General features: G+C 35.2%; 1 protein-coding gene across 1 annotated transcript in view; it reads left to right on the forward strand.

Annotated features, from left to right (window-relative positions):
* The window catches only part of LOC129721816 (neurogenic locus protein delta), a 57,992-nt gene that overhangs the window by 21,429 nt on the left and 9,706 nt on the right, over nt 1-26,857 (forward strand). The window contains exons 4-5 of the mRNA XM_055674829.1: nt 6,966-7,214; nt 21,773-21,833. Of these exons, the coding sequence (XP_055530804.1) occupies nt 6,966-7,214; nt 21,773-21,833 (310 nt within the window). The remainder of the gene's footprint in view (nt 1-6,965; nt 7,215-21,772; nt 21,834-26,857) is intronic.

The raw sequence follows: 26,857 nt of genomic DNA on the forward strand, positions 1-26,857 counted from the left end.
TGTTTGGTTGTCCTAAAAATGGTTCGATTTCTCCTACCTCTAGTAGAAGGCCCTTCGCCAGCGTCCCAACCAGAGGTTGGACACGTGTTACCTCTGGCTGCTTTTAAATTGACCTCCGTACTGGTACAGGTCGGACTCGATTATATACAGTCTCCGAAAAATTTTCACTGTATATAATCGAATCAGAAAAAAAAATTTTTTTTGTTTATTTTGCATAAATATTTTGTTGTTTTTGAATAAATAAGTAGGATTTTCGTGACTAACCCCCTTAAAGTCGCAAAAACCTTTCTTACAAAAATATATGTATATATAATCGAATCAGAAAAAAAAAATTTTTTTTTTGTTTATTTTGCATACATCTTTTGTTGTTTTTAAATAAATGAGTAGAATTTTTTTGACTAACCCCCTTAAAGTCGCAAAAAAACCTTTCTTACAAAAATATATGTATATATGTATAATCTAATCAGAAATTTTTTTTTGTTTATTTTGCATACATCTTTTGTTGTTTTTAAATAAATAAGTAGAGTTTTTTTGATTAACCCCCTTAAAGTCGCAAAAAACCTTTCTTACAAAAATTGATGTATGTATTGATTTCGTAGTTACTCTTTATGTTATTGCAGTCAGCCATGGCAAGAACACTACACCGTGCTGCACGGGTGCCACTTTTGCATAGAAACACTACACGGCGTTTACGGTCGTTCTTACACATTACGCAGTGCAAGTTGCAATACACGCCGTGTAGTGTTTTAAATATTTTCTCCGTAGTGCGTGTTTTAAACATGGCTGATTGCAGCAAACCTCAAGAAAAATTTTGATCAGTGTGTATTGTGTTTGTTTACTCTTTTAGTTTTGATATTGTTGTGCTGCGTTTTCAAGCAATTCAGAACAAAAAAGCCAGGAAACGTAGAAACGTTTTAACTTTTGCTCAAAAAGCAAAAGTTCTTTACGATCTCGAACAAGGTCTGTCGGTTCGTGACGTACAACAAAAATACAACATCGCTGAAGCAACTGTGTATCATTTAAAAAAGACTGTGTATCATTTGAAAAAAGACAAAGAACGGACTTTTATGAATCAATAAGGAAGCGCTTATTTATAACGTAACGCAAGAATAATTATTGTTGATCTCCTTTCCTTCTTTGCCATGCTTTTTGTTTAAATTTTCCGTATGGGTTGCAACACTTTGCCAACCCATTACTATTTCCCGTTTCCTGAGCGTTACATAATTTGTAAACGTTCCCTCGCGATATTTCTGTTTTAGATCAGCTTTACTTTACTTGAAAGATTATGGCTCAAAAACCAACGTTTTGGGTCGAAAAATGTTGCGTTACGTCATATTGGACTAAAGGGAACGTCCATTAATTACGTACCGTAAATAAAAACTATTTTCGACCCCCTCTTTCCTCTAGGTAACGCTCTTTGTATAGATCTTCAAAATTTCAAGTATTGATTGCGACGTTTCGTCAGATCTCTACCTCCCCCAAGCGTTACGTATTTTTGGACGATCCCTATACGACATTGCTGCTTTAGGTAAGTTATACTTAAAATTGAAAAAAAAATAATTTTTTTTTATGATTCGATTATATACAATTTTGAATATAATCGAATCATATATAATCGAGTCAATATATAATCGAGTCTGTATATAATCGAGTCCGACCTGTACTTGGTTTCTTCGATGCACTTCCCCCATGCTGGTCCTTCGCGCGTTTCCGAGCATCACGCTTGTATTTGACGTTCATATATTTAGACATAGCACTGAATACACTTCCGATGGATTTCTCAATAAATGCAATAAATGCACTCGTAGTCTCTCACCCGAGAATAATAAAACACTTCCAAGAAATGTTGCACTCACTAGTAAAAAGACAATTTCCACGTGTTGTAACGTGCTGGAGCACGAAATCTATGTCTGTGATAGGGAACCTTTACGTTCACGAGGCATGGGCACTGTAGAAACGCGTCTAATAATGCGGTAAAATTTTTAATGTCTTTTTGTGCAAATTATTGTACTCAGACAAAAACCTGTTTTGAATTGGATGAATTTTTAGTGAATAAACGTTAACCGTTTGTTATTCAAAGTTGGTCATGCTGATCGCAGCCTTTGCGCTGCCCCTACAGTGGGGGGATTACTAAATAAAGTAAAAATTGGACAACTACAACAGAATTTGATTGCATTCCGCACAGAATGTCTGCTTGTGTTGATGCCAGAAAATTATTAACCTTCAATTATTTTTTTATTTGCCTTCAAAAAAGCATTTTGCTGTTCAAAATTGGTTGCTAATTACAACCTTTGAGCTGCCCTAACATTGGGGGAATTAAGATACACGGACAACATGCACTGTGGAAGCTATTTCACATTCAGTAAATTAGACGGGTGCGACAAATTTAAATTGTTAGGATGCAACACAGAATACTTGCTTGCGTTGACAAAAATTATTAACTCTCAATGACTTGTTTATTTGCCTTCAAAAAGGCATTTTGATTTCCGAAATTAGATTTCCTGATGGCAATCATCATGCTGCCCCAACACGGGGGGAATAATGGCTGTCTGGCGACACACGCTGAAAAAAACCGCGCTGCTCCTGAGACGTGGTGAACAACCACATGGCTAGTGCTGCTGCTAAGAAAGGACGACTGCTGTTGTCGCTGTTTAGAACTTTTATGAGCGGCTCCGGCTGAAACAGGCTCTTATATAGGCCAAATAGCAGGTTTTCAATTGCAAGGTATATAATCCTGTCGCTCGTGCTTGGGAAGCAAGCATATAACGACCAATCAGAGGTTGAATTTTTCGTTTTGACAAGGCTTGACTATTTTCAATAGTACAATAGTGTGAATAATAAAATTACAATTATCTTATTTTGGGAAGAATCTTAGAAGATTTTCCAATCTATTGCTGCAAGAACGAAGGAAATCCATCGAATACTAACCGATTTATTAGCATTTGAAATTGGACATATTTTTCACTTTTTTCGGTTTTAGATTTTCATTTCACATCCCTATGTAGCCGAACTTCCTGAGAGAAGTATTCTACTTCAAAAAAATGCTGGAAATAATTTACTATTTGAGTATTTTCGCTTACCGCGTCTACTGAAAAATTTACTTAATGGCACATGTACCACTTTTGCTCTCAACGGCTCAATTGTTGATGTGGTTTGGAACCAGTACGTGTTGGGCATAACGCAATTAATGCTCTAGCGTTTTTTCAATGTATTTGTCAGCTCCAAACTACTACACCCAAACAATTTCAGCTGGTATCAAGCAGCATTGCAAAGCGAGCGAGAAGCCTCGTCGCACGTACATGGAAAATCTACGAGCAAGAGAGAAAGAGCAGCCACTAATACACTCAATGTGAGAAATAAAGTGTCGGTATATGATACAGATTCTGATTTCAATCTATGTCAATGTATTCGCAGTACAACTGCTGCGTTATCCTTTTCACACATTTATTGTGCGATTTCTGTGCAACATTTGTGCGAATCGGGAAGACACAATGATTGTACAAGACTTGAACTTTTGCGTGTATGATCGTAGCACTAGCCCCGCAATTGTCCTGCACATCAAACAGTTGGCTCCGAAGTCTGTGTATAAATAAACAGAAGGTCGAGTTCCGAATCGGAATGTAGCACCAAGGCTTTGCTTTTTGGCGTGGGACTACGTTTTTGTTTTCTAGACTGGGGTACACTCTAGCATAACCACATGATAGATAACAACAACCAATATGTTGTTGAATAGATATAATGTTTGGCAACTTTGTATCACGCTAATTATCATTATTATTTCATTGCTCAGCGGTAAAAATGAATAAAAAGTTACAAGGACAAATCGAACCTCTAACTATAGTTTTTATTCCCGCGTCACCATTTCATTCAACCCCTAGGGCTGTATAACTTGTAGTATTTTCATTTATTTGTATAACGATGCAACTTTCTGGCTGCTTCCCTCTGAATCACCGAATCCTTGTTGAAATTTTAAGTTGGTAATTACTGTGTTTGTTAAAAGTACAAAAAATCGTTCATTTTATTTCTATAGGAATATTTACCCAGACAACCAGAAGTCGCATAAGATATACAGCAATACAGTTAAACTCATATCATGTATATTCAAACTTTTATTAATTCCACAAAGTGATGAATATACGCGAAAATCAAAAGTCTCATGTTCAGTCGCAAAAGGCATCATTTTGTAACACCGTAAACGACTGAATTTATGATAACTAGATGCCGCTAATGTTTGCACAGCTTACATCGCACAAGATACTACGATAGATCATTAATACCTTGTATGATCAATGTGAACGTTTCATCGCATATAACGTTGTTTTGCGGAATCTTTGCGACAAATAGGTAATAAACCCGGATTCAAAAACCAACTAACTTTTCCAATGCTTGGTTAAACTCGCAGTAAATCCACACACTGACGAATATGCGCGAAAATCGAAAACCATCCGCATTACATCGTATCACATATAAACTTAGTCACTTCCCGCAGCTGCTGCTCCTTAAAAAAATAGCCACAGAAAACATATGCGGACAACTCGGATCAATGATGCACTACTTAGCATAATATCTTTGTTGGGAACTTGCCTTTGATTGTAGTTGACAAGGCTCATCGAGCGGCCATGACAGTTCAACCGAAATGTAAACAACGAACGTTCCCGCAGAAATTTACAAACTAACTCGCAATACGAGATCTAATTAGATTCATGCTTTACGATGTCTTTTGGTCCTTTATACGATGAAACTAGAAAGTTATTACCAAAACTCAGAGATTTCCGACAGCGAGACATAGAAAAGCACAGGAGTAGTTCTTGAAATTGTCGGAGCTTTCTGTCTGTGCTTTCTGTCTGTGCTTTCTTTCGTCAATCGCAATTCTTCTGGGCCCTACCGCTAAACGAAATTCGAAGGTCATTTTTTTCCATGCGTTCCATTGCACACTGGCCCAGAAAAGGAATCTCGCAGAACAAAATTCTTAGGCTATGGATTTTTTCCATCGCTCAAAAAGTTAAAACTTTGACCACTTGAGGCACGTGTTCCCGAAGTTCGGTTGAGCTGAAATTTTGCATGAGACTTTTTGCGAGAAGACGAATCTTTTAAGCCCTACCACTAAACGAAATTCGAAAAATCGATTTTCATTGGCCCGCTTTGAACATATATCTATTGCAGTGAGAAATGCATTAGATAAGCCTGGAAAAGTTCTAATGTTGTAATAAATTGCTAATTATTGAACCACTGTCAAAACTGACACAGCCCTGTTTGTTTTACTATTTCTAGCACTGATCATTTTGTGTTAAGGGCTATAGTTTCGGGTTTCAACCAGCACTACTATTGAAATCTTTATTATTAACGCACGGATGGTAAGCAGTTAACCTCTATCAAGTTGAAAAACTTCTACTAATAATTTGCTGAAAGTAAGTCGACTTGGATTGTTGTTGAAGGGCAACAATACATTTTAGTGCGCTGAATTGGTGCAATGACAGTTTACGCGTTTCTGCATTTTTCAATCTATTATCAATACTAGAATGATTTTCTAGCTTATTACACCAATAACCACAAAACTAGTGCAACTATCTGAGAAGATGGGAACTCTACCGAAACATTTTTACCAAGCAATGGTATTGGCGCGTGTATGCATATTGCTATTTGCTGCAAATGTACCGACATATATTGTCTTTTCGTTGTGCTCCTCTTTCGCTCAGCAACTGTTGCTTCGTTGATCTCAATAATACCTTGTTATGTGTTGAGGAGCGGTGCCCACTAACTGGTTGACTGCTAGTGCGGCTGAAGTTCTGGCGGATACCGGTACTCTAGAAATGTACGCTTGCCAAAGCATAAAAAACGAACTGCAAGCAATCTGCAGGTGTTTTATTTCTGGATGTGAGCAACTCTCTTTCTCTCTCACTCTGCCTCATCGGTTCGTCGTCGTTGTCGTTGTAATCGTCGTTCGCTCTCCTCCATTCACGTAGCGCAGGTTGGCTGTATTTCGTCTGTAACACGTTGCGCTCCAACAAGCATCTTTCAAGCCTACAGGTACATTCGGTAAAGGTACTAATCAGGGTCCATTGCTACTGGCTTAAAACCTGTTTTAGCTCACCTACCAGAGTATTTCGGCGTTTCTTGAGTGTCATGAAATGTTTCGTTCGTTGTGAGAGGTAAAACTCTGTTATCGGTATAATTTTTAGTTACATTCTATTGAAAATATGGTGCTGTCGAAACACTTGATACGACAAGTGCAAACGTAAGTTATTGTATTATTTCTAATAGAAATAAAACGACTTTTTCAGAGTATGAATCGATGATCAGCCGACGTCAGACCGGTTATTAGTTTTTCGCTTTGAACTCATGATTGCGTCGGTCGGTCTTTTTACGTAGACTCATTAACTGAATGGCCAAAATTCGAGAGAAATGATTCGAATAAAACACAAAGTTGGTAATTCATGTTCACATAATGTATTTCCTTTGTGTTTTTTACAATTCGTTTTCTTGCCATTTCATTATTACTTCTCTACTTTACCGACACCTTCTGCCTGTTTTCTCGTGTATCAAAAGATATCTGGGTTAAATCAATATTCGTAAGCAACCGTAAGAAGAAGGAAGTGAAATACGATTGATTATCCCTCCCGTTTCTCGCTCTCGATGCCCACTTGCCTTTACGTAGCTTACATTACTAGACTCTGTATTGGAAGCAGCCGAAATTAATCGTAAATTTGTTTAATTTGGGCTTCTCTTTCGTACCTAATCAATTGAAATTAAGGTCCAGCTACTGTATTGTCTGGTTAGTATACTGTGGGAGTTTGAAGGCGGAAAAATAGCTCTTCATTTCCGGCTACGCATGGTGGCTAACCCTTTTCTTCACTTTCACGAAATATTTCGCATTATGTACACACTACCATTGCATTATCCACACTACCTAAGGCTTGCTTTAGATGCAATGTGAAATAACGTTTCTATAATCCTTTTATTCGTAGGTGTTTTGATTTCTCGACTCTCGATTCAACGAGTGCTGGACGTTTCGGCAAAGTGGACCGAGGACAGTTATAATACATCGCACGCGGTTATGCAGTACGCATTCCGTGTTACTTGTGACGCATCTTACTACGGCGCAGGATGCGCTAATCTCTGTCGAAAACGCGATGATCAATTTGGCCATTACACATGTTCGCCAACTGGCGAACGAGTTTGTCTCGCGGGATGGCAAGGAGATTATTGCACTACTGGTAAGTTTTTTCATTAAATTTTTATCACACAGGATTAACAAACAAAAACTTATTGTGTTAACTGATTTCTCTGATAAATTGATTTTTCAAAGCAATTTCCCACATTACTGAGTTTGCCTGCCATTTTCAAATGATCATTACTCGCTTTACATTTATCATAAAAGCGTTTCCTGCAATTGTGAAAAACCTTGCCTTGGAAAATATCCAAAAATAACCGTAATTAATACGGTGTTTGGAAGTTGTCTGTAATGCAGTAAGGCCTATAAAACCTACCACTTACTTTCGAATATTGCGCTATGCTGTGTGATAATGAAGAAACGGGGCTCACTTACCGCCCGCAACCTCATGTGTGCTCATATCGTACGTAACCCGAGTTAGTGTTGGGAATCGTAACGTTTATCACCGTTCGTTAATATCTGGGATACGTGCGCAATGAACGAGATATAGATACGACAACAGATGCGAAAAGAAAATTGTAAAACCTGGCTCATTGATTTTTCAACCCAACTTAGTTACGTTGGTTCGCTTTCAAGATGAATGAAACGTGTTTTTAATTAGCTAAGTTTCACATAAAACTGGGCGCAAAGTGAGAGGATGTATGAAGCACAATCGAAATAACCAGCCAACCACAAATTCGATTACTTACCAAACACATCACATCGATTGAATTAAGGTGATGTAGAAAGCAACGCGAGAAACATTTCAACACTATTCTCAACTTCGTTGGCCTTTCAAATTAGATATCTATATAGTTTAAAAGAAATTGTTTCAACTTTGAAAAAAAATATATATATAGTGCTGAATTGTAGATTATCTATAATAAATGGAATAAAACTAGTGGTTTAAAATAATAATTCATAATTTCATAACTAAGCAGTCCCAGTGTCCCAGTTTTAATATTTTTTACTGTATTTTTTTTAACTGAAACATTGCATAGACGTTTCTTTGGGCAAAAGATGTCATTTTGTGCTATTGGTTTCATTTTTTGGAACACGATTCATGTTTGAGAAGCTGTTTAAAAATCTATTTTGGGAAGGTAGCTATGACTACTAATCCCCAACCAAAACGGTTTGTTTGATCGGTTTGACGTCTTCGGCAAAGTTGTAGTTAATAATCTCATCTTTCCAAAAAAATACACTCTTAAAAAAAAATTTTTTTTTGAAAAAAAAAATTAAACGAAAAATTTAAAATAATTATCTTAAAAAGCTCGTTTTTCTAAACTAAACAGGTAAACTAAAAAAGATTACCTAAACAATGGAAGCTTTCCGATCATGGAAAAATCGGACAAAAAAGTTAAAATATTTTGAAAAAAAAATTAACTAACTCGCTTAACCTAAAAAAAATGTAGTGTTTATTTCAAAGACGAAATTATTATCTACAACTTTGCTAAAGACGTCACACCGATCAAACAACCGCTCTGGCTCTAAAAATATTTGTAATCATCAATACCTTCCCAAAATAGCATTTTATCTCAAAAATGAGTCGTGTTCTAAAAAAAAATGAACCAAAAAAACAAAATGCCATCTTTTGCTCATAGAAACATCTATGAAAAGTTACAGCCAAATCAAAAACGGTCGATAAAAATTGGTTGTCCGTTTTTTATAGAATTGCTCAGCAGTGTTTCAATTGGTTTCTCACGATTTAGTAAGAACGAAAAACGAACTAATTTATCAGAAAACCTACATTCAGTAAACACCTGATTTCGAAAAAGGAATAAATGTTCAAAACACCTACAAGGTATGTTGCACACCAATTGACTCAATATTTTAAAGACATAATTTTGAATGCCATTTACAGAACCCGGATCTTAATTTTTTCATGTATGTATTTTTATATATATATGTATGTATATATATATATATATATATATATATATATATATATATATATATATATATATATATATATATATATATGTATATATGTATATATATATATATATATATATATATATATATATATATATATATATATATATATATATATATATATATATATATATAAATATATATATATATATGTATATATATATATATATATATATATATATATATATATATATATATATATATATATATATATATATATAAATATATATATATATATGTATATATATATATATATATATATATATATATATATATATATATATATATATATATATATATATATATATATATATATATATATATATATATATATATATATATATATATATATATATATATATATATATATATATATATATATATATATATATATATATATATATATATTACGGTTTTTTCACGCGGATTCCGGAAGTTATTTTGCCCGGATTTCGGTTCCCCTTCACTCGTAATGCAGAATTAACGCTGGTTTTTTTTACGCGGATTCCGGAATTTACGCGGTTTTTTTACGCGGATTCCGGAATTTACGCGTTTTTTTACGCGGTTTTTTTACGCGGCATGTATCCCCCACGTAAAAAGCGACTTTAGTGTACTACAAAGATCGCATTTGTTTTTTTGTTTATTTTTTATAAGGAAAAATTGACAAAACCAACTAGCCCTCTAAAGTGGTATCCACGCTAAAATGCAACATTGGTTCAAAAGTCTACAATTGGAAAAAATATTTTTTTAAAACAAATGTTTATATTTTCGACATATTCTCCTTCTATAGTAGTGCAGTTGTTCTAACGGTTCTCTAACCTTTTGATGCCAGACACCAGCTTGGTCGTATTTATCCGTCGTATCGCGATCAGAGTGCACGCGAGCGTTGTCTTGGCAAAAGAGTTTGATTTCAACGTCTAATCGATCCAATGATGCACAACAAAATTGTTTATTGATTGTTTTACCATTGTCAAGATTGTCGATGAATATTTTCACTTGTCTATCCCGAAAATTACTGACCTACACTTCACCTCACCGTCAGATTGTTGCGTTTTAAACGTTTTGGATGACTTGCACCTGGCATGAAGCCTATTGGATTCAGCAGTGTAATCGTGGTTTCATGTTTCATCCTTTGTCATGAATCACCGAGAAAAGTCCTTCCCGTTGCGTATAATCAATGCCAGATTATCTATCCAAAATTTAACACGTTAGTCTGTTTAATCAATTGTTAAGAAACGCGCCACCCATCGGGCGGACAGTTTCTTCATGTGCAAACATTCATGAATTAGATGGCCAACGCATTTCATTGAAATGCTTATAATCTAAACTAGCTCGCTCAATTTCTTTCTGTTGTCATTTAGCACAATTTCACGAGTTCGCTCAATTTCTCTCTGTGGTCATTTAGCACCATTTTACGATTTTTTTTTGGATATTTTGCGACATGACTACCTTATTCGGCCTTTCTGAACGTAGTGCACCGATTGTAGAGGTACGACGAAATAGAGCGCTTTGTGAAAACAAGCGTTGTTATGCTCCATCTCAAAAAAAATCATAACGCATCTCTACAATGTTTCCGCAACACTGCGAAACCCAAAAGATGCGTTCATGACCGCATGCACTGTTGATCAAGCTCAAATAATGTTTCATAAGGGGGCAACCTGCTCTAAAAGGTCGAAAAATGAGTTTTAGTGATTTTTTTATGTTTAGACAAAGGCTAGGTTTCGGGATATTTTGGCTATTGATTAAGGTATATTTTAAGATGTATTTTGCATATCGTAGACTATATTTAGGTAAATATTCCACTGTTCACAGCGGATTCCACAAAACCATGTTTTTTCAAATGATGGTACGTTTTTATCAACATGCACTGACCCAATTTAGCAGAAATTTTTCTAGCATGTAAAAATCGATCGAACTTGTTACGTAGCCGTTTTTTGATATCTGAATTTTTCAATGTTTTATGAATTTTTAAATAGTTATTTTTCATGAAAAAAAATTTTTTTTTAAATGGCCGCCATTTTGAGAATTTTTGGAATTTTCAAAAACGGCTATGTTAGATAATCTATTTTTACGCGCTAAAAAAAATTTCAGCTAAATCGTTTCAGTAGATGCTGAGAAAAACGTACCACCAGTTGAAAAATACGGTTTCGGGAGAAACGCTGCCAACAGTGTAATATTCACTACATATATTTGTATTCAAGACATGCAAAATACATCTCCTAATATGTATACCTTAATCAATAGCCAAAATACCCGAACACATCACTATACTTTGAACATCTAAGAAAAAATTACGAAAATTTATTATTTTTCGACTTTCCAGAATAGGGTCCCCCCTTAAGTGACTCTACCATCAGTACCATGAAAGAAATGTATGGACATAGAAATAATATTGAATCAAATGATTACTCTATTGCACATCAATATCAGTATTGAGAGTTGTCACGAAAGAATTGCAATGTATGTGTAGTTGAAATTTAATTGAAGGTGAAAACAACTCTTATTCTATGAACATCGCAGGATGAGTGAAATTAATAACCCAGTACATCTGTTATATACGATTTTCAACTACCAAACTGCGGAATCCCTAAAGTGTTGTGTTCCTAGAACAAAAACTAGCGACTGATTTTTAATGCTATTTCGATATACCAGATATCGTGCTCCGGGAGATGCTGTACGCGCGGCAAAAATCCCCAATGAGAACGAATGAATGCCAAGATAAATAGGTTTTGCCGTGAAGTTTCCGTTTACTCTGAACTTTTTATACCTGGCTTACAGCTAGCTATTATATTCTCCTTCGACTACTTTGAGATTCTCTTGCAATGTACACCTTTTCCGCTACCACCATCGCCGTGCTTTTCTTGTCTTCAGTGTTAGATTTTTACTGGCATTTTTTTATCATCTTCCCACGCCGGGAGCCACTGCTAGTTATTATAGCTAGAAGCAACCGAGTGCATTTTGCTTTCCCTCTTTATCCTCAAAAGTGTGCGTCTGTGTGAGCAATGGGTAGGACCTCCGTCATCTGCAACTATGGTAGACTTGCAGCTGTTGAAATGACTACGATAATAGCATTTTTTGGAGTTTGGGTCTACTTTAGTTCCATGCGTGAAAAATTTCGAAGAAAGACTGCGCTGTGTTTGTCTGTTTTTTTTTTTTACTATCGGAGACTTCTCTTGAAATTACACTCTTGTATATCTGTATATGTTTGTCGTTTCTCAAAAGTTAAATTGGGCATATCGTTCCGAGGTTTACCGCGAAAAGTTTTAGTTTCATTATGAGAGCTATAATGCACAAGTCGTTCAATTAAAATGAATAGCAGAACTGCTACATGCATTGCATTGTTTTTTTTTACTTTTATGTATGTTGTTATTATGCATAAATTAAAAAATGAGACAATTTTTTAACCAAAAAGTTACACAGTATCCTGAAATTTTTTGCAAATAGGGTTGTTGCCTTTCGAATTTAGGTTTCAAAGATTATTGGATTTACAACAACGATTACGAATAATCAGCGTAATAAAACGCTGGCAGTGGTGTTACAGTGAAATGTGCAACCTCAACTTCAACTAAAGATGCAGTGGCGTCGGGTCCACCTGTGCAACATGTGCACTGCACAGATACCCTGCTCCCTAATACCCGGGCATATGCAAGCCTACTAGCGAAACCCTCCACTTTAAAGCAACAAACACTTTGGTTTGAGTTTCTTTTTTTATTCTAGGAGATAAAAACTTAAATAAATGTTAGGTGCACATGTGACGAAATCAGTCACGCGACGCCTCTAAAGATGCCTACAAACGATATTTTAATTTACTTTTTTTTCGCATAACCATTGCCATCGGTACTATTCTTATGATATAAAATATATACTTCGGAAGAAAATAAGATTATCTGACGGACTGTTTGATGATGATACAAATTTTGATTGATCAATTTCGCTTTGAATGCCGATTATAGGGAAAAAACTGACATTACTATATCCTGAAATTCATACCAAAACTTCAGGTTTTCACCTAAAAAATAGAGAAGTTGAACATATTTCTACATTATTTTTTAATGTTTATTTTGAGTTTCGTTTTGCTCTGTTTTTGTTTTCTTATTCTTATTCAATAAGATTCATTCAAAATTGGTCGATAGGGTATTTGGCATGGGAACGGTCAAATACATCTCATGAATACAGGCGTTCTCTGCGCGCCACCAAATATCTTTCGTATCGTTTATGTCGAATAGTTTCCCAACGGGAATTATGTTGTTTTAATTTGAATGATCGAAAGAGGGATGAGAATTAAAGTCGGGCGATTGGTGCACAAACATCACAGATAAAGCATGCTACGAAGCCGTCGAAAATGGAAGAGAAAAGAAGTTATTTATAATAGGTATAAAATAGAATGTATATGAACAAAATCTTACCATATGCCTGTTCATTTGAATTTGATCATTATTTATTCACCATCTACGGGTAGATTGGACACTGCGTCAGTAATCCTTGTTGGTGAGGCTTGATGAAAAGAAATAGTCTCATATGTGTCAGTTGTTTTCAATTCCGCAATAATGTGTATTTCGGTATTGCTGTTTAATAACGTAAAAGAATGCGAGAAATTGTACAAATCAAATGGTATAGTTATTTGCTTCATTCAGATTCACATACAAGTCTCGTGATTACAATATGTGGCACCTTGATAGTTTTTTATTTAAATTTTCCCGCATTCATCATGTACAATCAAGCTTAAACTATCTTCTCATGACAGATCGCTACGGGTCTTAAAGTCTATATGACGTTTTTGGATCGCATAAAGCGAAGGTAGAATTTAATCACCTCGGCGTATTATTTAATGGCAAAATGCTGTTTTTACTGGCTATCCTAGCTTTTTTCTTACATTGTCCTAAAAACTGTCCTCTCCCTGATTGTTGTTTGAAAAATTTTTAAAATTGAAAGGCTCACGCTGTCTATTTTCAGTTTTGCTCGGTTACCAAAGATTTTTATCTAGGGTATAAGATTACTATGGCTGGTTTTCGTATCAGAATCAGGGTGGCCACTCAATCGGGAAAACGGGAAATGCGGGAAAAAGTCGGGAATTTAATTACATCGGGAAAAATGCGGGAATAAGTCGGGAATTTTTTTATTTAATCGGGATTTTGTTACCAATATTTTTTCAAAGTATTGTCTATGATGCAATAACAAATGATGGAGAAGTTGGAAGTGCGGGACTGCAAGTTGGTCCCTTAAAAGTCACATTTTTTTTTCAGCAGTCAATTTTTTAACCAAAAAGTCAATAAACTTACTTTTTTTTGACCCGCTGATCAGCTGACTACTTTTATCAGTCCTGCTTTTCAAATGAAATAAATGTTGACACCAAATGTCTTAGAATAGCATAAAACGTCGAAATCTAGTGTTATCTATAAAAATTGAATGAACTCTGTGGTACTTCTCAAGATGGTAAAGCGAATTGAAACTGGGGTCGAAAACCGGTCCGGAGTCTGGGAATGGAAGTTGCCAGTTTATCGAGAAAACGTTTTTAGTGAGAGAATCAATCATAAATTATCATATGTACAACAGAAACTGTTTCATTTTCTAAGAGCAATGCAAAATAAGTTTCACTGGACAATCTTACTAACATAACATTACTTGTTATTAGTAGTTATTTGATTAAACAAATTGAGGATAAAATAAGTGGCACACAGTTCTAATTCTCCAGTTTTTCAAATAGATTTTTATTTCAACTAGTCTTTTTGGAGAAATATTTCGTTTGAGACAACCTTGCTATGCGAAGCAGTTAATTGAAAAAAGAACATTACAAACTTGTCATAAAATAAAGCAAACATTATTTTGGAATTTTTTGAAAAACTATTTTTTGTACATATTTTAAATTCGTATTTTTTTCTGTAAATTACACAATTTGACTGTAAAAAAACTATTTTTGATGTAAATACAATCCGAAATGTTCTTAGAAAACAGCATAATCGTTTGCGAGGGGTTTTCAAGAAAACATTTTATTTTCTTTATTTGTTGCTGCATACGACTTTTTACATGCTTTTTGTTTTGCAACTGATCTTAGGGTATGACGCTGGCCTAACTAGTCAGTCGTCGTAGGTTCGTGTCTCGGCTCGAGATAGACTGTTAGTGTCTGCAGGATCGTAGCGCTAGCCATGCAATCGCCCCGTGCACTAAACAGTTGGCTGCTAAATCCGTGGCCAATAAACGAAAATGCTTCGAATATTCAAAAAGCCAATAAATTAGCTTGATTGGTGTGATGTTTTCGGCAAAGCTGTAGATGGTAGTTCTATCTAAAAAATCGATTGAATATCTCGAAAAGCTTTTTTTTTTTGAATTCTAAGTTGCCAAATGTTACAACTTTGATTATTTGAACACGGAAGAATTTAAAATATCTGAAGCTTTTTTTTTCGAAACCAGAACGATTTGTTTGATTGGTGCGATGTTTTCGGCAAGTTGTTGGCAGTTGTTGAGTATTAAAAATATTCTAAATTTAACATTTCAAAGAGCTGGTTTTTAAAAAATCTTATTATATTTTTTAAAAACTGCATAATGTAAACTGTACATTGATGATCATGGAGAAATAAAAGCTAAAATTTCCTTAGAAAAAATCCTAATAAAAATAATTTGGGAAAAGTTAAGGAAACATTTTTTTATCTTGAAAAGTTTAAAAGAAATTAAAAATAAATTTGTTTCCTTTTCAACGGACAGGACTGCAAGACATGCTTGTGCAGTAAAAGACTTAATTTGAAAAATAATAACTAAGATCTTTTTTCTGATTTCTAGGTTATTTTTTTAAGTTTCGAAATCACTTATTTTGAATGTTAGTCCCCAATATCATTTTTTTATCAGCTTGACTATTTTGAGCGCTGGATGCAAACAATTTGAAGATGTTGGCAAATGACCAGAGAGATGCAACTTCGATGGACAGTAAATCAAAATGCTGAAAAAGTTGTGAATTCACTTCTGAAAAGTTTTGAATATATGTAACGCGTGATAAACGAAATACAGTTAAATCGCAGTATTTTTCCTGAACGTAGAATAACATTATCTTCAATTTGAGAAAAAAAACGCGAATCCATGTCACAAGTTTTGTTCCCTAAATAATCAATTCAATCAAAATATTTTTACTCTTAGGTTAAGTAGTTTTATGTTCACCCTTAACTTCCCATGACTTTTTTCGATGATTTGAACAACGGAAAAAAATTTTGTACGCAAAGTGCTGTTTTGTTTGTTGTTATTCCTCTAGAAGATTGTTATGCGTTGAATAAAAACGGTGCTTCATATTTTAAGAAGACAGATAGACAAACATAATGAATGCACAAAATAGCTAACACGATTATTGACTGCTCAATGGAAGATTTGCAAATTTGAGAAAATCGCAAAAATTATATTTAACCTGTCTACCATGGTAAAGCAAAAGTTGCATTTTATGTAACTAATCAACTGTTTGTGTAGAATGTCCCGAGTAAATTCCGTAGAAGTTATATGCGCTATTACTTCCAATTTAAGGTTCAAAAATTGACGTTCAACCGTCGATAGAATATAACCTAGTTAACGTTTTTGACAATCGGGAATTTTTTTGCAATCATGCGGGAAAAAGTCGGGAAAAATCCGGGAACTCGAAAATGTAAAATGAGTGGCCACCCTGATCAGAATGCTGCCGAATAAGTTCCGTATACTAATTCTTTTTCTAATGGAACAAATTTCCAAAATACCAATTTCGTGAATTTACTTTTATAAATTGTTGAACGTTATTTCTTTTATTTTCATTTATTAATTAGCCAGTAACAAACTAAGAAAATTGAAATAAATAATAATAAATTTATTATTATTTATTTCAATTTTCTTAGTTTGTTACTGGCTAATTTTCTGATGGCTTGTGATTAATTTTTTCATGTTTTCATTTATAACGTTTGTTACCTAGGCGAAGCCAAATGTTCTAAAGATAAAATGTTGCAATATTTTTTCACACCATGTTTGTGTTTTCTTTGCGTTTTGATCCAAAATAGAATTTAACTGAAGTTTATGGATAACAGAGGAGCTGCGTAGCATTGATCATAAGTAAGAGCTTGGCAGCACGGTCAATAATCAGTACGCGGTTCCTGTTTGCTGTAGTTTTATTTTTCAAATTATCAGTGTTATTCACAAAAAAAAAGCAAAAATAGTACGTTATAGTAGAACTTTGTGTGCCGTGTACGAATATGATGGAAGGACCTCGTTCAAGTGGATTATATGGTTGAATTTTATTAAACAAACAATCAAACTTAGGGCCTATTTATGTGTGCGGTTTGAAACTATAGGTGTGAAAAAGATAGCACAAGTGTGTTTTGCGGAAAAGCGGGTGAAAAACGCTATAGTTTGCATAGATACAGGCAACATGATCAAGCGAGTGATAAAGGAGGGAGAGCGAGACAGACAAAACCAGCTAAGTATCCTATGCCTTTCTTTTGCGTTTTTTGCATTTTTTAATTTGCTGCGACGGCTGACGAAAAAAAAAACTGTCAGCCGCCATGAAACTGATGCACAGGGTGGTTGCTATGATGGTGTTTTAGTAGTAGTGTTCATGTTCGCTACGCCACTAGTTATTACTGCGTTGGGACTCGTGTGTGGGACGACGAATAGTTTTATATGTTCATTTTAATGTTTTATTGACGTGAAGCTTATTTTTCATAAGATCTTTTAGGAACCCATTATCGCTGTATAGGGAATGGGCAAAATTTTATTGTGCCTGCGCGACACTGTTCGTGTTTTGTGAATTCTCTAGCTTTTGAAATTTTTACTCCTCGGTTAATTTTTAATAATTATGCTAAATTTTCGTCACGAAACACGTTCGAAACGATAAAATGAATAATGATTGCTTTGGCATTTTGCAAATAGATTACGGAAGTTGTATTGTATTTTTATGCTCACACGCATTTTATCTAACTATCGGGCTTTGAATGCATGCATGTTGCCAAATTTTTAATTTAATAGGATTATTCTCTCTTGCGCCAAAGAAAACGACGTTACTTCGATACGTTGTTACTATCATTGTCCTTGCGCCGGTTTTCGTAGTGTAATTGATAATGTTCATTGTGATTGATAGTAATATTTCGGGCCCCGACAAACTATCAAATTGTCTACATGAAAAATTGTTCGTCGGATAACTCACCAATCTACGCGAAAAAAAAAACGGATTTATATAAACTTCGGCCGTTACCCGTGTCTATAGCGCGCATAGCATTTACGATAATACAATGAATTCGTCGAGCTTGATAGCTTCGGTACGGTAGGGAAAATTTGCTAGATCGTGCACTATCTAATTTTGTTTCGTCCATTTATTTGCTTTTCTTAATTTAGTTTATCTTGCATTCATGACTCCACTTGTTTTTTCCTTAGTCATTCGTTACTTTTCAGATAACATTCAGTAAATTAATGAAACAGAACCAATTAAACCATAGGTCAGATTATTGAAAAATACATCAAGACCACGTTGCGGTGATACATTAGCAAACAGAATATGTTAGGATCGCATTACTGCTTCAAACCTTTCCCTTATCTCCAACATCCCAGTGATTTTTCGTGGAAGTGCAGAGGTGTTCTCGGCTTCCAATAAAGCGAATATCACGTCAACATATTCCTATACACAATCCTTCATTGACCTGCATTCGGATGCGGCCGGCGCTGGTATTGCCCAATATAAAGATTGAGGTCATCAGTTATTACACATTGAGGATGCATGTTAGTCCCAAGCATCATCTATTGGTTCTCTGTGTAATTACAGCTGATCCGGCAATAACGGAGTAGCAACCGCGGGCGGTCAATCATGCTCATGCTCAACAGAGGAGCTGCGTAGCATTGTCAAGGGGGTTCGAATCTTGGAATCAGACCATTAGATGTCAAAAAGGACTTAAGCATGGGTTTATTCTCAGGCTCCCTTACACTATGATTGACAATATTTGACAAGAGGAACGAGTAGAGTAGAGCAGTAAGCGATTGAAAAGAATGATAAAATCATATTAGACACAAGCACGGATAAAATGATATCAAGCATGCCACTTCTAGCTAACAGTATTGCCATTCATATAAGTGCGTGATACAGCAAACAGACGAGCATATCTCACAATAGATTAACAATTCTGGTCGCAGTGAAGTAGTCCATACTAGGAAAAATATGGATAAGGGACCATCCATTAATGATGTCACGCAAAATTTGGAAAAAAATCACTCTCTCCCTCCCCCTTGTCACAGACTGTCACAACTTTCTTGCCCGACCCCGTTAATTACGTCACGTTTTTATACCCCCTCTTCTTCTTTGGTTTATAATTGTCTAAAAATTGAGAAATTTGTAAAAAATGCATTTTTTCTAGACTAGAACGATTTTACCGAAAGAAAAACTGAAAATGAAAGGCAAAGAATATAACTAGGAAAAGCGATTAATTATTCTTAGTCCAAGGATTTTTTGATGGAGTCGCATATCGACGACATAGAAAGCCGAGGCAGTAACTGCAGCATCATTGCTGATTTCTGAAAGACCATCCATATTTAGTTCCTCTTCTTCAATCAATCCGTAATCCAAATCTTCTCCTCATGTTACAATAGTCAAGCATCCTTATTCACGTTTGGCCACAATTTTTGTAGGATTAGGAGGGACTTCAAATGTATAAATTTGCGCTGTCATTTGTAAACAAACATGACGGTAAAATAGAACTAACAAATATTATGCTTTTTTAACGTATTTTATCATCAGCAAATCTTAAACAAAAAAGCAGAGGGGATTCACTGCCGTCAAACTTCATATATGTGTGCGTTATCGCAGATCAACTCTGGCCCATGACGTTTCTTGGTCCATGAGGTTTGTAACTATAAACAATGATGGGGAAAAAATAACTACATAAGACATTATTCGTAAAAGTTTTCCGCGATTTCTCGAGTTTTGATAAAAAAAACGTTCTAATTCTATAATATTTCACATCGATCAATTTCATGACCAAAAATAACAAAAACCAAAAAAAAAAACAGACGCCATGTTGCCAAATATGTTGGTTACACGATGTTTGACAGTTAGATCCCCCCTGAAAAAAGGATCGTAGAACTATAAATAAATAATGCAAGTATGTATTATCTGTGGTGTAGCTATGTGCCTCATTTAATTTTTTTTTTTTTTTGAGTTTAAATGTGATGTAACATTCAAGCTAACCGCCCCTCCCCCATATGTCACAAAATGTCACAATAATCTGAACTTGTCACAGCTTATTTATGACTGTCGAAAGCATGCAATATCCTTTTATTCGTAGGAATTACCCTGTAAATACAAAACGCAAATCAGAGCATGGTGAAACCTATTTTGAGATACGGTTTCTGTTTCAAACTATTAGTAAATTATAATGAGTGCATAAGTAATAATTAGAGACAGTGGTAATTCGTGGCAGAAAAGTTAAAAATTCGCTGGTGGCAAAATAGAAAATATTCAAAATTCGCGGTAATTCCGCGGCAACTTTTTCTTTAGAAAACGCCAAGTGAAGTGCTTTTTTCTGTAAAAACAATAAAAAACAGTTTTATTCAATTTAACATACGGTAATTCAACCGTACGATTCATGATTTCTTTGCAGTACGGACTTCTGTGTAAAATTGTCTTCAATCATGTTTTGGTGTCGGCAGGCACCAAAACAGGAAAGGTTAAATAAACCGTCCCCGTTTCGAATACTTACCAAAGTTATAATGTCGATCTCACTGTCGCGTATTTTTATAAATGCAAAAATGCTTGCTACTTGAACTAAGTAGATCCATCTTGCAACTTCGATTTTGCACACTCTGGAGTTATTTTTTTCCAATCGCCAAAATATTTGCTCGGAGAGGATCTAGTAACCGAACCGTCCGAAAACAATTCAACCCAGGCTGACAAAATCTCGTTGTTAGGGAGTAGTACTACTCCATCTTATTGGTTGCATAGGAAAAGACCTCCCGTTGCCATCGAGGTGCTCATTAATCTTCAGATTTGTCCGCGTTGCTGGTTTTCGCGGCATTTCGCGGATTTTTGTTAATTTCGATTCACTTTATAAATAAACAATAAAATGCACATTCTTCAAAGTAGAAAGTCTTCCTAACTGCTTACACTGTCTACTTTGAAGAACCTAAATATTGACGGGTAAAATGTCATTATAAAAATAGAAATTAGCTCGAAAAACTGCACACTACTATTTTTTAAAAACACTTTAATCAACCAAAGAAGGGCACGATCAACCAGTGGGAAAACATAAAAATAAAAAAGGTGAATTCAAAATGCAGCTGTCGTCCAGCCGTTGTTGACTGCAAATGCGCTCATGGTCTTGCTCCATCATACTTTCACGTATAGCGCAACACTGTATACCTCTGTAGAAGGTACTTGCGCTCTCCATCGTTCTTTAGTTTACTTACTGTTTTTACAGATACCCGGTTCCAGTGATAAGTGGGATCTGAAGTGTGCCACGATACGATTCATGTTGTAGCGCGATCGAATAGTAGTTTAAGAGTACGTGTGCTTTTCCATTGGCAATTTATTTTTACACTTTCCGGTCACTTTTGATCACAAAACGAGTAAAAATATCTACAATATTGTTATTTCTAGTCACTAGCTACTGCGGCCTAATTGACGAAATGTTACCATTGATATTGCGGATGTTCAATTATGTTGTTTGCTTCATCACTATATCTCTCGAATGCTTTTCCATTTCATTTCAGCCCGTTGCACTCCTGGATGCGATGAACAGCACGGCCATTGCAGTAAACCGAATGAATGCATGTAAGTATCTATGAAAATTGTTACTGTAGTACATCTTCATTTACCCATCAATAGACGGCGAATAATTTCTATTTTATAAAAAGTGTCATTTTATTTGGTTATTGTATCTGTACTAAATGGTTGGGATTTTAAATATAGCGTAACTTTTTTTAACATCCATTACCCGATGATTGAGGTACCGTCTGCCGGGGTGAGATTAAGCCACGGGGGTGAGATTGAGCCAAAACGGGAAATGTTTGTATGGTAAATTACTTGAGATTTCTAGAACCTAATACCTCAAATTCAATACTTTATGAAACGTGACATATTTATTCACAACTTCAAATAAAATATAGATAATATCAGTGAGCTGTTTCACTTAAATAATGTTTCAAAGTACAGGGTGAAAAACATGCGCAAATAACGTTATCCAAAAATGTCCAAGGCAAACCAACCCTTTCAAGAAATCTCATCAACTTACTGCTCAGTCGGTACGTTAGGATGTCGTCTTGAATGTTTTGAGGAAATATTATGCATTAAATCTGTGTTGGCTCAGAAAATAATGTTTTTCCAAACTGTACACTTTTCGAACCCTTTTGGGGTGAGATTGTGCCAAGCTATGATGAACGGTACAACGTACGTAATTCATATTTACGACAAAATTATATCAGTATACACCAAAACACTTGCATTGTTTACATAGGGTGTGTTGTCTAGCCAAGGTATTATTTAAAATAATGACTAAAGGCTAACAGTAAGCTAACAACTGTTAAATGGAAATTTACACTGACTGATATTACTTATGTAACAAAATTTTGTACATCGATTCTATATTAGCTGATGACTTTTTCAGCGAGGAAGGAGGGTTGTGGGTACGTTTCCAGCGGTTTTGAGGTCTCCAATGGAATATACAGTGGTCAATGACATATAATAATTGAAACCAAAAGTCTTCTCAGGCCTTATGTCCTAACGTTTTCTTTTTCTAAGCTACCTGGAGACGCCACTATGTGTATAAAGACTGTCTATAAGCCACGTTCTCATAATTGGTTACTCCAGATATTGATTTGATCCAGTCATACATTTTTCTACAATTTATATGAAACGTAGTTTCTGGTCAACCCCCTAAAGCTTCTTAATAGTCCACGTTGTTTGACCCTATATTTACTGTTTTATCATGTTATTCATGTGAATTATTCGTTGATACAGTACTGTTCATTTTTCAGGTATTAAAGTCAACTTTTTGTTTTTGGCACAATCTCACCCCATAGAAGGGGTGAGATTAGGCCAAAGTTCATTTAATTTTAGCAAAATTATAGTTTATTGTAACTTAACCATATTTGCGGCAGTCGTTAACTAAACATTTAAGTGTGCATTGACGTGATTTGGATCAATCTCATTGCCTAAATGTGTACATTACAAGCTAAGGAACAAAAATGTATTCTTATTTGGCACAATCTCACCCCGGCAGACGGTATATTAGATAGTCACGTGTCTCAACTGCAATATGATTATTTGATTATTTGTTTAACTTTAAGTGACATAGGTTGAATGGAGATACTTGCTTGTTACAAAATAAATATTGTTCCGATGTATATACTATACTAACAGAGGCTAAAAATTGCTTATTTCCAATTAGCATATAAATTTATTAGTTGTTTGTTGTATTGCGAAGCTTGATTGATGTTTCGATGCAGATTAAACAGATTTGTCTTTGAGTTTGCCTTTTGCTCGAGCGTAACACAGAAGGCATTCGACATATTACCTCAGCATTGTGTTTGTGTAGTGTCTCGTGCCGTGGGAAATCGATCATGGTGGGCGTGTCATGACGATAATAATAATAATAAAAATGATTGAATGGCATCGCACAAGTTAATGGTGCTTATTACGGGAGTCACTTCACGGTGAAATAAGAGTGAAGTGAACAAAATCCTATTACGGGACTCACGTAAGTGAGAAAAACGTCGCGAGTGACATCTGCCGTGGAATCTGGGTTATTATGAGTGTCATATCAGTGAAGTGAGAACGGAAAAAGCGACGTTTTGCGTGGAATTATTTCACGATCATTTTGACCGGTGAAATGATTCCACGAAGCTGCCATAAGTCTTAAAGTTGATTGATTTGTGATCTAATGGTAAATATTGAATTTATTCTTCAGTAACGAAGCGAATCAGAGTTTGATCCGTGCCTTAAAGCGGCCAATTTTTCATTTTTTTGCCCGATGAAAAAAATGCAAACTAGTTCAGGAAATTTTCGATACCGAAAAAAACATTTTTTTTGATGCCGAATGTCTTAGAAATGCAGAACACGTCAAGATCTGGTGTTATCTAATAAAACGGGAAAAAACGACTTTCTGGGACTTAGACATTTTTGAGCTGGGAAACAATCTCATTTCACTTGTCCTATTCTCAATTTCACTTCACTGTCAATCTCACTCCACGGAGGTGATTTTTGTCACCTCACTTGAGGTGGAATCGGGTGTAGGTCTAAAAAAGTGAAGTGAGCGTGAGAGTGAAATATATTTCACCGTGAAGTGACTCCCGTAATAAGCACCAATGCCTCGGTTGAATTTCTGTTCAGTTTTCTGTTTCCATGACCGCCGCTCGTTTCGTTTTCTATTTGAGTCATGTGTGGGTCCGACGATTAACGTTTTTTGACTGATGGTGAAGTATTTTCCCCGAATAATGACAATAGGTTAAATGCAAATTGTTCAGTTTCAGTGCGAAGAAGATCCAGTTAGGAAGTTCATTAACACTTTATTCAAACTCGTGAAGTGATTAAGAGCGGCAAACATAATGGGTACGAATAATTAAAAGCGTTAATTTTCCCAGTACGTGTACTAGAATTGTAAGATTTAACTAGAGGGCGTTGAGAGCTTCCTGTAAACAGTAGAGCCCGAAGAAAATTGGGTGGGTAAACTATGGTGCCTAAGTAAGTTGTGTTATACGCTCTTTCTTCTACCCATTTGTCTGGCAGCTAGCATAAAATACTCGCACGGTTGTCCAATTAAAAAAAAGAGCAGATGAAGGTAGAAGTAAAAGCCACAAAATCGAATGAGTAAAAACCGCAAAGCAAACAAATAACGAACCATCAGTTCACAATATGTTGATAAATTCGTATAGACGCGCATCGTAGACGATTTCTCGTTTAAAGTTATATTACCGCGATTGACAAGCACTTCTCACATACAATTGCCATTCAATAGGTTCATATTTCTTTCTATGCGATTATTTCCATGAATTTTGGAGTTTACTTAACAGTAGTAATCTTGATGATTCGTAAACGGGCAGATATTTTATATTCGTTACATTTCTTCTTTGATCAACAATTACTATATAAAATAACTAGTTAAACGTTCTCGGCGATGCTCGGAGTCAATAGTTTCAAAATTGAGAATCATTTTTCATATCTCATTGCTGCGTGAGCACAACGCTCATAAGAAATATGACGTCACATTTCACCTCTTATATTTCCATCATCATAAATACAATATAAATATTTTAAGGACGTACAGAGCGAAAATACCCATATTGGAGTGCATTTTGCGATTTTGGGCTTTTTTACAGAATCTGGAAGTCGGCATATCGGATTTCAAAATGACGTCTAGAGTTCCACTTTCGGATGTTTCGGAATTATTGGTCAAATACTGCTATTTTCCTGAAAACGCAGTTGCCATCTTGGAATTCGAATTCGCTCTTGGGAACGATTTCTGGCCTCTGAGCATTATCCTGTTTCTGAAAATACCAAGATTGGATGGCATTTCACCACCATTCTGACCGTTCACCAGAAAACGTAAGCTGCCATTATGGAGTTAACAATGGCGGCTGAAGTTGATTGTCGGTCCCTGAAAATCATTCCTGATTTCGTGGAAAACCAAATTTGGTTGAAAGTAAAAACAAATCTGAATCTTATAAAATGTAATACTTTTCATAAAATTTGAAATTTATAGGTTTTCTTGCAATCAAATATTTGCAGATGTTTAAAGAACATGTTTGAGTTAATCCAGTACTTATTATTACTCTTCAAAAGTCTTTCCTAACCAATAACCAAACATCTTAGTGTAAAAAATTGCATATCATCGCTTTGCATTCTGATTTAGAGGCAAATTGAGCATAAAAAAATATGGTTTTGCTTGTTTTACTTAGTTTTGTGTATATCATCTCAATTTTTAGCAACCGGATAGAGTATTGGTTCTATTATCGTCTGGTTTGTACTATTATCGTCAGAGGGTGAATGATATCCTAGAGCGTTTATTTCTTGCATGATGGTTCTTCATATTGCAGAGCATCTTTCTGCAAAAGATTAGTTCTCTATGACATCATTGACATTAATATTTAATATTAATATTATCAACTGCGTCACGGTGTTCCATTTTTATTTATGATAAAAGCGAAGATGTGCAACAAACTATGATACGCACTATCGTTTGTCGGTTGATAAAAAAATTAAACCAATTGATAACCGACTTTAAGGATTTACCTGTTTCTATTGTAGTAGTCAACACATAACGATATGCGATACCATTTCATTACTCTTGATGTATGATACCGTGAACTTATTCATTCATAATAATCCCAATCTGGGAATATTTCCAATTCATTCCCACGGAGAGTTCGTTTTTTGCCTTTTCTGCCTGTTCCTGGTAAACAAATGTCCACTAACGGTGGGCGAACAATTACGTCCTATGAATATGCAATATTATTATGAATATAATTATTTTCGTTTCAATATAACTCTATGGTGGTGTTTAATGATGTACCAGAGCAAAGAATAATGTGAAATTTTTATAGGCAAAGAACCGTTTCTGGTTGTTGCGTGACACGCTCAGGTGTTTTATTTAATCTGCTATCCGAAAAATGAGCTGACACTTCTCGCATTTCTGTCCTAAAGCCCATCGCCACAGTTTTTGATATTTTTGGTATCCTTACAACAGATCAAATCAAATAGGATATCTGACGGCTTCGGGTCGAATGAATTGTCGTTCGGGTTCAGTTTGCTTTGCTTTACTGCTTTTATTTAATATATTTTTACATTTTTTACTGGCGAAT

This window comes from Wyeomyia smithii, chromosome 2, assembly GCF_029784165.1.
Source record: "Wyeomyia smithii strain HCP4-BCI-WySm-NY-G18 chromosome 2, ASM2978416v1, whole genome shotgun sequence".
In the NCBI taxonomy this organism is placed as follows: Eukaryota; Metazoa; Arthropoda; class Insecta; order Diptera; family Culicidae; genus Wyeomyia; species Wyeomyia smithii.